Consider the following 15,620-nt stretch of genomic DNA (forward strand, 5'->3'; position numbering starts at 1 on the left):
GGTGTAAGCACTTTTAAGGCCCTTGATAACTGTTGCCAAATGAACGCAGTATACAATAGTGTCTATTTCACTCCATTGGAATCAGCCATTTTTGAAAGTAAATGGACAGTGGTTTGTATTTTAAATAGAAGTTTGCGTAGAATTATGACACATTATTCATCTGACACCATCAGTTGCAGAAAGAGCAGCTCTGATTAAAAGAATTTTCCTACCAACTATAACTTATGTACTAAAACATAAAAAAATGAAACTAATTTATTTTTATTGGGAAACTTCCTTAAATGGATTGCTATTTCTACAGAGTGTATGGTGGGATGTGAAGTGATAAGATTGAGGTTCACAAGCAGATTCTAAATTTATATATATATATACACACACAAATACATATATACATCAAATGGCCACTTGGACTCTCTGTTCCTATACTGGGTTCAGCTGCAGCCGTTTCAGACTCCAGATGAGCACTGCCTCTTTACTAAGGGACCCAGAGTCGTTTCTTTGCTAGTTCTGAATATACTTCCTAGGGTCTTTTCTTTTTTCTTTTCTTTCACTCACATTATAAATGTAATTTTGTCCTTCTGTGTTAAAAGATCCCCTACTTTTACTTTAAACTGTTGTTCCTTCCTGTCAGTCGAGGCTGCAGAATAAGGAGCAATTGGCCAAGCTTCCTTCATACAATAAGATGCATGTTCACTGAGCATCTCTGTGGGCTGAACACTGGACCAGGCTGGGTGCACATGGCAGCATCCAGACAGACACGGTGCTTGCCCTCATGAAGCTTGTAGTTTATTAGGGGAGCCAGACATTAGGCAGTGAAGTACAAACTAGGCATTGAATTACCTTTGTGGAAGGAGCAATGAAGGAAAGGCACAGGATCTTACAGAGAGCAGTGTGAAGGTCAGAGAAAGCTTCCCCGAGGAAGTGATGTTTATGTTGAGACCTGAAGAACTAGTAGGAGCTTTCGTGGTGAAGGTGAATAGTGGTTGCGGGGCAGAATGGAGAGAGCTATTAGAACTCTGTGTGACATATGGATTGGAGACCTACAGGCTTCTCTTATGTGCATATGGCTTTGCCATAGGTTTTAGTTGTTCAGAAGTGTTTGGGGCTTTCTTTAGGTTCAAGATTCCTGGAAGTCTGACTTCTAGAAAAGGTGTCTCAAATTGAAGTCGTATTTCTACAATTTAAATTTCCCAGTCTAACTTCTCCATAAACTTCAACTTTTTGAAACCTTTGTCTTCTCTTGTACCCACCCAACTAGTCCCTGCAGTAGACTGGTTTAGAGAGATAATAGGCAGAGAAAATAGATAATAATACAAGATACCCCTAAGTGGACTGCCGCATATGCCAGACCCTCCCAGACACTTGTCCTCCATTATCTTCTTTAATCTTCATGTCAACCCCGACAGGTGGTTCTTATCCCCATTGTATAGAAGAACCAATTCGGGCTTAGAGTACTTATGGGACTTGCTTGAGTTCAGTTGGCTGCAAGGGCCAAGGCCCAAATTCGAACCCAATTCTGTCTGCCTCACAAGCCAGCTCTTTTTGCTGCTCAGGGCTGAGTCTCAGAAAAGGAATGTAGGTGGGGCTAGGACCTTGTCCTCAGCGCACTTGGGCAGGACCCTCCTGTTGCAGTTGGAGAAATTTCACTGTGAGCCCAGACTGCCAGGGAACCTTGGGTGTGGGACCCCTCTCCTTGGCAAAGGTGAAAACAGCTTTTCCCAGCAGCAAAGACAGGGTAAGGAGGAGTCTAAGCTCCCAGCCTTGCCAATCATCCCAGACAGGAGTTTCCCCTGAATGGAAAAAAGTTCTGGCTTCTGTCTCCAGCTTCCACAGCAGGAAGCCTCTCAGAGCAGGAGAGGGGCCAGTGGCTGGCTGCCTTTCTCTCATCCCCCTGCCCTTACTTGCTGGTCCTGTTTAGTTCCCACCTGTACTCTTGGCCACAGTTCCATATCGTGGGTAGTTCCCTGCCCATAAGCACCCAGCCTGGCACTTGGAAACTCATCAATAGGGCAGATTTGCTTCATGTACCTTCCTAAATTACAATAATTTTATTAATTGAGCACTTACTATGTGCTTGGCCATAGGTCTGAATCTCTGTGCAGACTGTCTCACTTAAGACTCCAGAACCACCCAACAAAGTGGATAATTAAGGCTCAGAGAGGTGGAATCAATTTGTCCAAGGTGACAGAGCTGTGTGTAGGATTTAGGATTTCCTGACTCCAAATAAATACTAGTAGCTCCTATTTATTGAGAGCTTGCTATTTGCCAAGCATAGTGTTAACTGCTTTTATACGTGTAATTTCATCTCATCAGCACAGTAGTCCTGTTTTACGTTTTGTCTTTTTATCCTCATTTTATAGATGATGCAGCTGAGGCTGAGAAGGGTTAAGGCCATATGTGCAGTAAGTGGTAGGGCTGAGATGCAAACCTCATGAGTCTAAGCCACATGGTACCTGCCTCTAACCCCTGTTCTGAACATCCTGTTGCAATGAGCTTGCGTCTTGCCCTTCCCCTGGAGGGTGAGCTTCTTGTTTCACAGTCCTCCTGGACCGGAGTCCTGGGTATGAGCTCTGGGCCCAGAGTTAAGCACTCAACACCTTCTCCCAGACTTCCTTCTTGCCAACTCTCCACCTCAACCTCTTCTCCGTCCCCAGAGCTTGGGCCTCCCTGTCACTTGGCGCAGAATAATGTCTGTCTGCTCCCTCCATCCTTCCTCCCCTTGTCTGTCTGTGCAGACACCAGCTGTTCCCACATCTGCCTTGTGGGGTGACCTGGGCCCGGCTGGCAGACAAGAACAAGACAGTGCAGGAAACTCCGTCTGACAGGGGTGACCAGCCTCCTACCCAGACACCTGTCTGCAGTGTGCAGCAGACAGGAAGGGGCAGGACTCGGCTTCTCAGCATGTCAGGTTATTATTTTCCTGTTGAAGCCTTGAGGAGTCTCAAATATGAAGCAGATTCCCAGAACAATTGCTGCAACAGTTTCCCCTCATAACAACAACAAAAAATATTCATTTATAATTGGAATCATTCTAAGTAAGTATGTGTTGGGGATGTGAGGGAGGGAGGGGAAACCACCTGAACATATTCAACATACCAAGGCTTTCTTAGGAGTGGTGGCCTGGAACTCTAGTTATGGTCGTGTTTCAAGCAGCTGCTAAGAGACTGATTCTGGAAGATGTCTGGGGAGTCGGCGTGTAGTCCCAGCTCTGTGTCTTAGCTCTGTGGCCTTGGGCAGGCCAGGTTCACTTTCCATTTTTATCTTGTGATATTTGTATTAGATTCATGTCTCAGGACCTTCCATATGGCTTCCTGAGCAAGATGGTCATTGAGCGAGAACTTTAAGGCTAGTCAGGGCTGGGACCAGGAAAGAGTAAGAAGAAGTTAATCCCAGGAGCATGTCTCAGCACAGGACGGTACACCCAATTGATGGCATTAAGTTTAGGGTTGCCATATTTATTTGCTAAATCTAAGTGAAAACATGGTTTCTTAGGAAAGGCCGTTATCCCCAAATGTGGCCCATTGGGTCTAAGGAGGCTGGTGATTCTAAAGACGTGGGAAGATAATCAAAACCATTGGATGGAAAGCAGCCTTCTTAGCAGAGTGGGCCATGAGAAAGGCTTGGATGTTGGGTTTCAGAGTTAGGGATGTACATCAATGGCTCTTACATCTTGACTCAGCAACCAGAAAGGTCCTTTTCAAACAAGTCAGATGGGATCACACCTCTATGCAAAATGTTGCAGTGTCTCCCCCATTTTACTCAGAGTAAAACCAGTCTTCCCAATGGTCTGCAAGGCCCTGAGTGCTCTGCCCAGCCACATTCCCTCTCTGACCTCATCCCTGACTCTTAGTGGTCCCCCTCACATAACTCCACCCCTCTGGACTCCTTGCCATCCCTTTTGTAGGCCAGGCATCCCCCTACCTTACAGCCTTCAACACTGGCTGTTCCTTTGGCTGAGAACATTCTTCTCCATTCATCCTCATGACTCATCCCCTCACCTCCTCCAAGTCTTTGCCCAATTGTCATGTAAGTTCTCAATGAACCCCACCCTGACTACCCACCTTACCCCACCCCTGGCAGTCCCACACCCATTTGCCTTGGCTTCCACTTTTCTTCCTTCCACAACATTTATCACTTTGGCACATACTATAAAATGTATTTATTACTTATTATCTTGCAATCCCTACCCTTCTTGCTGCTAGAATGAATATTTCATGAGGGCAAGAACATGCATCTATTTTGTTCACTGATGTATCCAAGTTCTGATGCTATGTGATACATACTGTGCTAGGCTGCAAGCAAGACAGACCTAGTCCCAGCCATGCTGGGTTCATGTCTTCTGGACTGGTGACCAGACATTTAGAGTGGAGTAAGTGCTAATGGAGACACAGCAAGTGAGGCGAGCCAATGAAGCTTCCTAGAGAAGGCAACACCTTCTAGAAAGGTAAGATATGAATGGTGCAGTAGGTCTTACCCAGATGAAAGGAGTAGGAGGAGGACCAGAGATAAGGATGAGAGAGAGAAGTGTGTTTTTGGCAGAGGGCACAGTCTATGCAAAGACTTAGATACAAGGGAGAGTATTAAGGAAATTATAATTCTTGAGTGTGGCTAGAGCACAGTGTAAGAAAGGAAGAAGGGGTAAGAGATGAGCCTAGATGGATGAACAGGCTTTTACAAGCCAAGCCAGGGAATTTGACCTTTATCCACAGAACTATGGGGTGTTCAATGATTTTAAGCCCTGAACCAGCCTAGAAGATCCTAGAAGACTTCCTGGAAGAGGGGATAGATATGCTTAACTTGGAAGATTAGTAAGAAATAGGCAAATGGCTAAGCAGACTGGACTAATTCCTCCTTGCCAAAAAATCACTGGCTTCTGGACTGTTATGATCTCCTCATTTGGGGTATAGCTTTGATTTTTTCACATGGATGAATTAGACGCTCATTTTAGTTTGTTCCTATGAAGGAATCAGATCCTTCTGTCCCCAAAAGTTATCATCATCACAATCATTGTCAATATCATCATCACCACCATCAACACCACATCATCACCACATCATCAACACCACAACCAGCATCAACACCAGCCTCACCAATATCACCATCACCATCATCATCATTTACTGAGCACATATTATATGCCATGTGCTGTGCTAAGTGCTTTACTTGAATTTAATACTTTATCCAAAATACTTCAGTGTGGCAGGACTGTTATCTCCTGCATTTTACAGATAGAGAAACTAAAGCCCAAAAAAGGGAAGCAACTTGCCTAATAGCATACACGAAGTCACTAACAGAGCAAGGAGTCAAACCCAGGTCTCCTTCTTGCCTAGGCTGATGCTTTTCTCCACTTTACCCACATTTTTGCTCCATTTTCTCCTCCACTTATCCACATTTAGACAAGCCTCCGTATTCACTGACAACTCCATGCCCTGAGCCAGCAGGTATCTACCGTACCCTGGAGGAGCTCACAGGGGAGTCCTCATAATTAACGTCACGCCTTGCTCTACTTGTTCTCAATCTTTCCTTCAACCCGTTGAAGACCCTGAGGCTCAGAGTGGTCAAGTGTCCTGCCCAGGGTCCCACAGTGGGCAGGTGGACAGTCAAAGCTTTCTGACCTTCAGCACAGGATGCCTCTTGCTTCCCCCACTGCACACTCTCTGCTTGTGACCTCCCTGTTGAGTCTGAGTCAGAATCCAGCCCCTGCCTGTCTCCCAGCCTCAGACAAGACTGCAGCCAGGGCCTTGCGGTGCACTTGCCTGGGCTGCATTCCTGAGCCGCTCACACACATGGATGGAGGTGTTAGCTTGGGCAGCTCACCCAGAGGGAGAAACTCCTGTGCCTGAGCACCATCTCCAGCCCAGAGAAAAAAAAGGAGTGAATCCTTGCCTTTAGTCATTGACCTGGGCTTGTTGACAGAATCCCAGAGTGGGTGGCCAAGCCATTTATGGGACAGCCTAGCCACATGGTGCTGGGAATCCCAAATGTAAACTGGCCACCACGGCGTTCGTGCTGTGGGTGGTAGGTTTGCTTGGGAGGCCGTGTGGGGGAGAAGGTGGGAGCTGCTTGGGGAGTCAGGAAATCTGGGAATCATCCATCTCAGAGCTCACTATATCAGGATGTGATTCTTCTCTCCATGCCTCAGTTTATTCCTCTGTGAAAAGGAGACCCTGAATCCTGCTCCTCCTGCCTCTTGGGGACGGTACTGGGTAGTGGTTACAAACAGGGATGCAAATCCCAGGCCACCTGCCAGCCAGTGACTCACCTCTTTGCATCTTAGTTTCCTCTAAGATGTAAAACAGGGATAATAAGAATAGCTGCCTTATTAGGGTTGCTGGGAAGAGTGAGTGAGATAATGTACATTGAGTTAACTCACTGCAGGGCACATAATAAGGGATAAAAGGCTATTGGCTATTAAAATGACAAAGCAGCAGTCAGCCTGGCCAGGTGGTAAAGAAAGTACCTTCCCCTTTCTTTCACTTGCTGAAAAGCTTCAGTGTTAGGAGGGGGATTTAAAATCCTGCTTATTGACTGGTAGTGAGGCCTGGGGCAAGTCTGTGTCGTTTTCAGCATTCTGAAGCCTCTATTTTCTTATCTGCAAGATGGGTAGCTAATAAGGATAGCCTCACAAGCTTGTGTGGAGTCAATAAGCTAGCATGTAGAAATTATTTGGCACATGGAAGGCCCTCGGGACGTGCTGGAGTGTGCGTGTAAAGTGGTGTTCACTGCTGTGAACCTGTGTGAACAGGCCTCCCCTGTCTCTTCCAGGTCAGACTTAGGAACACCTGGGAAAGTGGATGGAGCTGGCAATCGCCACCGTTCTCTTCCCAGCTGTAGGCCCTTGATCAGGGAGGAGGCTTGAGATGAGAGGAGAGCCCTAGGCAGGTTGTGAAGAGGCAGCTCACAAAGAGGAGAGGAAGGGCAGGAGGAGGGAACAAGACACTGTGCATGTCCTCTGCACTGAGCTCTCTGCGAGCTGGTTCAGAGACAACATATTTCATTGACTTCTCACCAGAACCCTGTGAGGGCTTTATGAAGGCTGTCGTCTTACAGGTAGGGAGATGACGTCCTCAGGGTGCCAAGGACTTGCTGAAAGTCATGCAGTGCCCATATGGAGCCCATGCCTAAACCAAGGCTTGTCTGCCCCTCAAACTCCTAGCGAGGGATCAGTACATGCAGCTGCATTTACAGGCATGTGGTGGAGACAAGGAGACTCCAGATCTGCCTACTGAGACCAACCCTTCTGGACTTTGTCATATTCTAATTGGGGTTCCTTCCCTTAGTTTCCAGACACACTGTGGGAACATGCTGAAATGCCCAGGCTGACCCAGGGAGGAAAGAGAATGGTCACACCACGCCCACATAGTCAGAGTGGCCAGACTAGCCTGAAACATTAGCTGGAGACAGGGTCCTGCCAGCTGATGATTACGGAGAAGCTGATAGAACTGGGGATGGCAGAAGAGGGAACGTGTAAGACAGGGTTTGTGGAGAAAGTCTACATTTCCAGGTCCTTTCTGGCCAGGGCATTGCCTTCTCAGACTGAGAAGGGTTTTCAGACAGATGGGAAGGTAGAGACCATTAAAATTGAATCTTAATGTACAGAGAGGGAAACCGAAGCCCAGAGAAGCGAAGTAACTTATATAAAGTCATTCAGCAAGTAAGTGCAAGAGCAGAGACTCCCTGACTTGTGTTCTGCACGTATATTCATGACTTCATTTGTCCCTCCATTCGTGGATTCATTGAATGCCTATGTGGTATATAGAGACTCAGGTCAACAACAGACATGGTCCCAGCCCAGACTGAGCTGACATACAAGTGCAGAAGTGTTCAGTCTAACAAGGGTGGACAAATAGATGCTGTGATATGGGATTAAGATGATAGTGCCATCTTTGGTCAGGCCAATGAGTAAGGAGAGGGTACTGGAGATAAGAACTGAAGAATGAAGAGGAGCTGGCTAGGAAAGAGCAGGAGGGTAGAGGAACATTAGTGGCTAAAGACTTAAAACTCTTGGAGTATCTGAGGAACCAATAAATACATAAATAAGCCACAGAGAGTGAGGGGAAGAAGGAAACCAGGTGAAATACAAGAGGTCTGTGGAGATCAGATCATGCAAAGCCTTGAACTCATGGTAAGGACTTGGGTCATATTTTAAGAGAGAGAATCCATTGAATGTTTGCCTGCGCGAGGTGCAACAAGAGGCATGAGTGATAAATCAGCTGTTAAATGGTCTCTAATGGGTCACAGAGCCCAACAGGAAAGAGTTATGCAGAGAATTGTGCAGAAGACATTAGAGGTAACTGAATCATTCTAATGTTAGAATGTGGGCGAGGACGGGAGAAGTTGACAGATAAAGGGATGGGTGAGTTGAGGACATAGAGGCTACCAAAAGGAGGTGGGAGAAAGGGGACTATAAGCAGGAAAGGTGTCACAGATGGTGAAATATGAGCTGGTGGGAAATTTGATTCAGCGCACATGTATTCAGCATTGAGTATCTCCTTAGTGTTAAGCCATGTGCTGGGCTTTTGCAAGTTTCTTCTTGTTTGATCCTCACAACCATATGAAATATGGTGTGTTTTTTTTTTTTTTTAGCTCCCTTTTATGGATGTAGAAACTAAGGGTCATGGCAATGAAGGGATTTTCCCAAAATTGTTCATTGAGTAAGAAGCGAATAAGGATGCCAACTCAGGCCTTGTGGCTCCCATGGCATTACTCTCCCCATTTGACATCAGTTGTTAGATTTAGACTTGGCTCTGCCCTCAGTTTCCCCATTTGAACTGGAGGGTTTTCTCTATGTCTCTTTCAATTCTAACATTCTCTGCTTCTCTTGGAAGTGAAGTGGTTGTAGAAGAATATTCTAGATTGGAAGTCACAGCCTCCACAAAGGCATGGAGGCTGGGAAGTAAATGTCCTGGAAAGGGAACAGCAAGTAGTTGTAAGCAGAAAGACAGGCACTGCCTGGAAGGAGCTGTGAGATGCTTACCAGGCCATCAGGCACCTATGAATTTAAAATGAAAGGAGAAAGAGAGAGATGTGCTAGCCATAAGTCCTATGGAAGAGTCAGAGAGACATGGAGAAATGAACATTCATTCATTCTATGGCTTGAGCTCTGAGCAAACAAGAATGAACAAGACCAACCCAGTCCCTGCCTCACTGAGTCAGAGACAAGAGGCTATGTACATTTATAGCTGAGCACTGAGCGTATGCACTGTGTGCTAGGTGTTTTTCATCAGTTAGTTCACATATCCTTCATCACAACCTCAGGAGGTGTATGCTTTCATTATTCCCATTTAAAGAATGAGTTAACTGAGGCTCAGAGAAATTGTTACCTGCTCAAGGTCACACCTCAATTAGGTAAGAGAACTGGGGCTTATATTTCAATCTGCCTGTTTATTCCTACATTTTAAATTATTGCAACATTGCAGGACAGAGAGAGGTTGGGAGGGAGGGAGGGCAAAGAGGCAAAGAGAAAAAATGAGTTAGATATAGAGAAGAATCCATAAGCTAGAAAGACAAAGATGCTCTCTGAGACTGTGTGAGCACTTGGAGACCCTGCCTAGGCAAATGAGGTCATTAAATCCATCTGCGCAGATGGGGGACCCTCTGGGGAAAGTTACATGCAAATGTCATGATGCAATGAGGTGAAATCCACTTGCGTGAGCCCAGGCTGGGGCTCAAGCAGAGAGTGCGCTGTGGTCTTTGGAAAGACAGATTATCCACTGCACGGGGAAGACATTCGCTCTGCTGGGCCCTTTCTCTCAGTTTCTAGAAAGGAAAGACGGCCAAAGGTCACAGAGGATGTGAAGGGATGGACTGGGAACCAAAACTCAGGCCTCTCACTTTTTAAGTTTTATTTCCATTTTCCCCAGCTTTCATAATATATACATACACCAAATCATCACATGTGTGCCTCTTACTTTTTCTTATCCTAAAATATGCTCCCAAGATCCTTCAAACAACTATTATGCAAAATCTCTATGTGCAATGTTCCCCACCAGGATTTCAGGCCCCCTTGAAGGTGGTCTGGGCTTGCTGAGACCTGCTTTTGTTGTTTTCATCATTGCCTCCTAAAATCAAAATTACCAATATATGCAGAAAGTGTCTTAAAAGACACTTTCACATCCTTTGTCTCCCTTGATCACCACAACAGTCCTGCAAGTTAGATATCCCATTGTACAATTCAGTAGAATTGTTAATAAGCCAATTCTGGTACAGTGGATCACACTTTTCACTCAGCCCTTAGAGTTCACAGTGCAAGAAAGGTCTTATTATGAGTTCTACAGGTAAGAACCTACGGCTCAGGGAGAGGAAGCTTGTCCAACTTTAAATGCCAGATTTGTCACTTATTACTTTGGACATATGACTGCCTCTTTCTGAGCCTCAGTTTCCCCATCTGCAAAAGGGTGATTGTTTTAGTACCTCTGCTACAGATTTGTCAAAGGATGTGGTGTTTTCCTCTTTGGAAAGTGTTTTGCACCTTGCCTGACCCACAGTAAGTGCCCCTGAAAATGGAGGCTGCTACAATAATGACCACGTGATTTTGGTACAAGTTATCACAGAGCTAGCAAGAAGCCGAGCCATAACTTGAACTTGAATCTGCTTTCCCCTAAATCCACTGATTGTCCCTCTGTTCTGCACTGCCTCTCTGAAGATTACTGCTTTATATCCAGGCACCTGGCTCACCTCTTCTTTCTTTCTCTCTGCAGGTCACCCCCTTCCCTATGTCCTGTGACCTACAAGGTGACTGTGCTTGTCGGGACCCTCAGGCCCAAGAACACAGCCGGAAAGACCTCCGGGGATACAGCCATGGCTAAGGAAGGACAAGGAGTTGTCAAAGAATTCCCAACGCCAGGACCCGCATCCCTTTGGTATTGATTTCACAGTCAGCTGCTCAACGGAATGGCCTCTCCACACCAGGGATCCTTAGCACCCAACCGGTCTGCCTTTAATTTCACCCAGGAAGGACTCATAGTGGGGGCGCATGAACTAAGTCTCGCCATGTTGAAAGATGGAATGGAATCCCATCCCAAAGTCTTAGATGGATTGCATATACAGCATGCAGTCCCAGAGCCTCCTAAAATTCTAACCATTTGTCACACGACCACAGCAAGAAACATGTTCTGTATCTAGGAGTGTGCACATCTGTGGTTAGTACACATGCATGCATACGCACCCATACAAACATCTGTGTGAGGGCAGTTTTGGAGACTGAGCAGAGAGAGACTGGAACAAACTCAATCTTTCCTTTCCCAAGCTCCTAGCAACAGTGTCCTTGGGAGAAAGAGAGTTGCAGAAACTGCTAAGACCAAGAGTTGAGATGCCAAGATAGCTCACACCCTGAGGCTTGGAATATGTAGGTCATGCACAATTGTGCAGTCCTTTGGGATTGGAAGTGAAATGGTCTCTGATCAGCTACCTTCTAGGGAAGTAGGACCCAGAAAGAAGTGAAGAATCCAAGGTATGCAAAGCCCCCAAATTCTTCTGCTGCCATGGGGGATTTTACCCCAACTCCAGGGTTTGAGGCCAAGCTGGAAATGGCTCAGAATTGCAATGTCAAGGTATTATAACAGCCCCCTGCTTGAGGTTTGAGGCTTGAGGCCATAATATCCCTCCAGAACCCACCCATTCCCCAAACCTTGCCTTGGGACCACATTTGCTGCTACTTTTCCTGCTGCTCTATCCTATACATTGAGTATCCCAAGATGGTAGGACTAGGTTAGGAAAAACCCCACACAACCAAACAGTCTGCCTTAAAAATGACCCACATTTTTCCACAGCTCCTCACCTCTCAGCCCTTCTACAAGAGAAAAACCCTCATTGGCCCACATGGTGAGAAGTTAAGTTCCCCATGGGTAGCCTTCTCATCCTGGAAAGGAGTTGAGGGACTTAAGATGCTGGAACCTTCACTGAGAGTCCAGAATGTCTAAGCCAGTGTTAGATTTTATAATCAAGTGGAACAGTGTTAAATTTCTATGATGTTGGAGCCATCCAGAGACTGTTGGAATTGTAGAGACTCTTGAGTTATTATCTTTATCCAAGCCTTCCTGGCCCTCCAGGCCAGAGCACGCTTTGGTCCCAAGGACCTCACTGTTGCTCTGAGTAGCTATTATTCTGGAACAGAAACTCATCTTGGATATGATCAATCTAGGCCGTGTTCTAGAGGACCATCAGAGGGAAGCCAAAGAGTTCACAGCCTCATTCCCCAACAACCCAAGATAGTCATCATGTTTCGCACATAATCTTCCAGCTACCAAGACTCCCATCCACACCCATGGTTGGGCAACCCTCCCCTCTCTCCCATGTTCAGCCTTCAAAGTTAAGAGGAAATTAGTCAAACGCAAGTGGAAACCCCCACCTCTTTGGGGTCTTCTTTCCCTCTTTTCAGTCAGTTACCTATTTATTCCTTTTGGATTAATGTGGAAAGAGATTAATACAGAATGAGATGGAGAGGATGGTTAAGTCTGACATAATTTCTGAGACATGGAACTGAGAAAGTGAGGCAAGGGAAGGGTCTAAACTAGATGTATCACATAAAGGTTGCTGTAAATCAAGTCATCTCAAGTCTAGTGAAGACAACCAACAAAAACAAAGTCCAGCATAGGAATGGAAAATACCAGGCTTGTGGACCTACTACCCTCCTCATTCCTGTATCTGAGGCAGGCATTGTTAATCAGTCATAGCACTTTGTCCTATGGGGACCAGAAATAACTTCAGAAACCTTCTTACTATATCATTCCCAACAGCAATTACCTGCTGATCAAGAACACTTGAGAAAACATCTACTGGCCATCTGTGGTCTGTTACATTAAGAAATATATCAAGGTGCTTTTTGCACAGGTGTCCACAAATAAGGATGCAGTACTTGGAAAGTTTTGTGTGCTTGTACCATATTACAAACTCCGAGATTGGGTTCCAGAATGGAGAGGCTGCCACTATTGTTAAGGTCAGGCTCAAATCCTTTATGTTTCCTCCTTACAAACTCATATCTCATTTATATTCAAAGCATTTTTTTTCTATACATACTGGACCAATCCTTAGCAAAATAATAATAATGATAGAAGAAGTGATCTCACTTTGTAGCCCTCTCCAGTATCTTAGAACTCTTGCCAACTCTTAAAGCCCCCTTCTTACCCTAGCTGAGTTATCATCCTGTGTGGTGTTAGCTTAGAAGATATGAACTAAGAAAGGTAACAGTGTCAGCCCTCTCACTTACTTTATTACACCAATAAGTAGAAAAAAAAGTCTTGAAGACCCAAAGATGACATTATTAATGGTGGGGTTGCAGGAACCACAGAGGAACCTCATCAGCTTCCCTTAAATTGATCCTCATCCTCTATCTTCCTTCACTCCCACCCTTGTCTCTCCTCACACTCTCCAGGTGAGCAGAGTTTCCTGGAGGCTGACTTTTATCTTCAGACTCACAGATTGAGTTGAGCTCTTCTGTGCAAAGATCCACCCAATCACCTTCCTACCATCATTCAAACCTATTACTGACAAATTCACATTTGCCAAGGATATTAGGCAAGAGACGCTACCTGACTGATGGCCAGCCTCATGCCCACGGAAGATGTAATTAATAGACCCTTCTCAAAACTTAGTGAAGGAGGGTCAGCTCTATTCGTGCAATGCACTGATTCTCCTTTTCACTTTCTTTTTGGGAATAAACTCATTGTCTCATCCCTTGGATCATCTCCTGTTGAGGATAGTAGAGTACCCACAAAGAGGCAGCTCTGGAGCACTGTTGTCCAGCAGCAGCTCAGGGGCCCTAAAACACTTGGGGGTTCTGGGTCTGAAAAAGTATTAGCCTCTTAGCAGCAAGAAAGAAAAGATGAGGTCGACAGTTCTCTAAGCCTTGTCTTGGGAAGGCTTTCCAAGCCACAACCTTAGCTGCCTGCCCAGAGGACTTGCATTACCCGCTAGGATCTGTGCCAATGATCCCTTAAGGGAAGACAGTCCTTGGAAAGTCCATTTTGGTGGCTAAATTGAGGTGTTAAGGAAGGGAGAGATTAATGGTCATAAATAGTAGGGCTTTGAAGATGGAGGGTATCAGCTGCTACTCTTGGCTTCAGCATGCTGAGCCACTGCCTAGACAGTTCTCTTGGTCTTAGTCCACCTTGGCCATTGCTTAAATGCTATTTGTTGAAAATAATTCTTTGAGACAGATTTCAGTTACCTCCCTTCCAGGTTCGATTTAACTTGGTTGTAACTGTCAATTTGTTATAGGTCTTACCTGTGTTTAAAAAAGAAAGATAAAGAAAGGAAGGAAGGAAGGTGGCAGGGAGGGAGAGAAGGAGAAAGGAAAGAAAGAAGGAGAAAAGGAAGGAAGGAAGGAAGAAAACAAACCATAAATTCAAGTTAATAGTTTCGAGGTTTTGTGTTTTTTTTTTCTGGAACTACTTCAAGTGGGGAAAATAAAAAGAAGAAATTGATAGTGACAAAGCTGTACAGATAGAGATTAATAGAACACGAGATTAAAAGGAAATAAAAGTGCATGATTAAAAATAAGAATTAAAGAAACCTATTTTTGTGCTTCCTAAAGGAAATTGTTTATTCTACAGACTGAGTAGGTAGACACAAGCAGAAAGAATTCCGTAGAAGGAAATATAGAGCAGGATTTTATGACGCTGTTATTTTCTGTACATTGTGGTAGGTCCAGGAAATAAGGCATCTTCCCTCTTGATATGTAGTCTTGTGGTTGAGAGAGCATTTTATCTATTTGGTGGCAATCGGTGTTAGTAGAGAGTGGGGAGGGCTTGAAATTAGTTTTACCCGATATTAAGGGAACATATTGTGTTGTGCTTTTCACATTATAAAATGGTTGTATTTACCAGCAGAGCACTGGGCTTTATAAAGACTGCACTTAGAATCACACTGCACAGTCCACTTTCCTAAAAAGCTGCTACATGACCAGACAGGTAATTCCCATGATTTTTGAGAAACAAAACAAAACAAGCAAACAGCAAACATAAAAACTAAACAGCAATTGAATAACAGCCTATTCTTTGAATTTTCAAGTTTTGCCAAATTCCTACCAATCATTTGATCTTTAAAAGAGATTTATAATAGCCAAGAGAGAAATTATGTCCCTAGAGTAAGAAAATAGAATTCTTGACTCCAGGCAGCAGTTTGCTCAGTGATCTTGAACAACAAGTCATCGAGTTGCCACTCCATTTGCCTCAGTTTCTCCAGCTGCAAAATGGGGATAATACTACTTACCTACCTCACAGTGGGAGGGCAGAGGATTGTGAGGCCCTGGGGGTTGAAAGGGGCTGTGGCAATCTGTGAGAGCCAAGGCTTGACACAAGTCTATGGGTTATTTTTCAAGAATGCACAGGTCCATTGGCCATTTAAGAAAGACAGGGAGTGCTCATTGGATGTTTCAAGGAATGATGCTGGAGCTCCTGGATTATAATCCACTTTAAGAGAGAGGCTTGTATTTGGGAATATTTCATTCGTAGGTAAATTGGATTTTTCCCCCATTATTCTGGCCTTTCACCAGTTCTATAATTTGATTAAAAGCCAATTACTTCCTACAGGGTAAAAGTCAGTTTACTGTTGTCTATTCAAGACTTCCGGGCCATTTCCAACTTTATAGAGGAAGGGAGTCCCTAAATGTCTTCTTCTTC

The 15,620-nt window shown here is 44.9% G+C and overlaps 1 protein-coding gene and 1 long non-coding RNA gene across 2 annotated transcripts in view; one reads left to right on the top strand and one right to left on the bottom strand.

Moving 5' to 3' along the window:
* PAPPA (pappalysin 1) overlaps nt 1-11,126 on the top strand; it is a 236,698-nt gene extending 225,572 nt beyond the window's left edge. Inside the window, exon 22 of the mRNA XM_070596239.1 lies at nt 10,701-11,126. Coding sequence (XP_070452340.1) covers nt 10,701-10,808 — 108 coding nt within the window. The 3' untranslated portion in view covers nt 10,809-11,126. The remainder of the gene's footprint in view (nt 1-10,700) is intronic.
* LOC139079699 (uncharacterized) overlaps nt 1-15,620 on the bottom strand; it is a 71,226-nt gene that overhangs the window by 29,686 nt on the left and 25,920 nt on the right. The gene's annotated exons all lie outside the window — the stretch shown is intronic.

Source organism: Equus przewalskii, chromosome 26 (genome assembly GCF_037783145.1).
Source record: "Equus przewalskii isolate Varuska chromosome 26, EquPr2, whole genome shotgun sequence".
NCBI classification, from domain to species: Eukaryota; Metazoa; Chordata; class Mammalia; order Perissodactyla; family Equidae; genus Equus; species Equus przewalskii.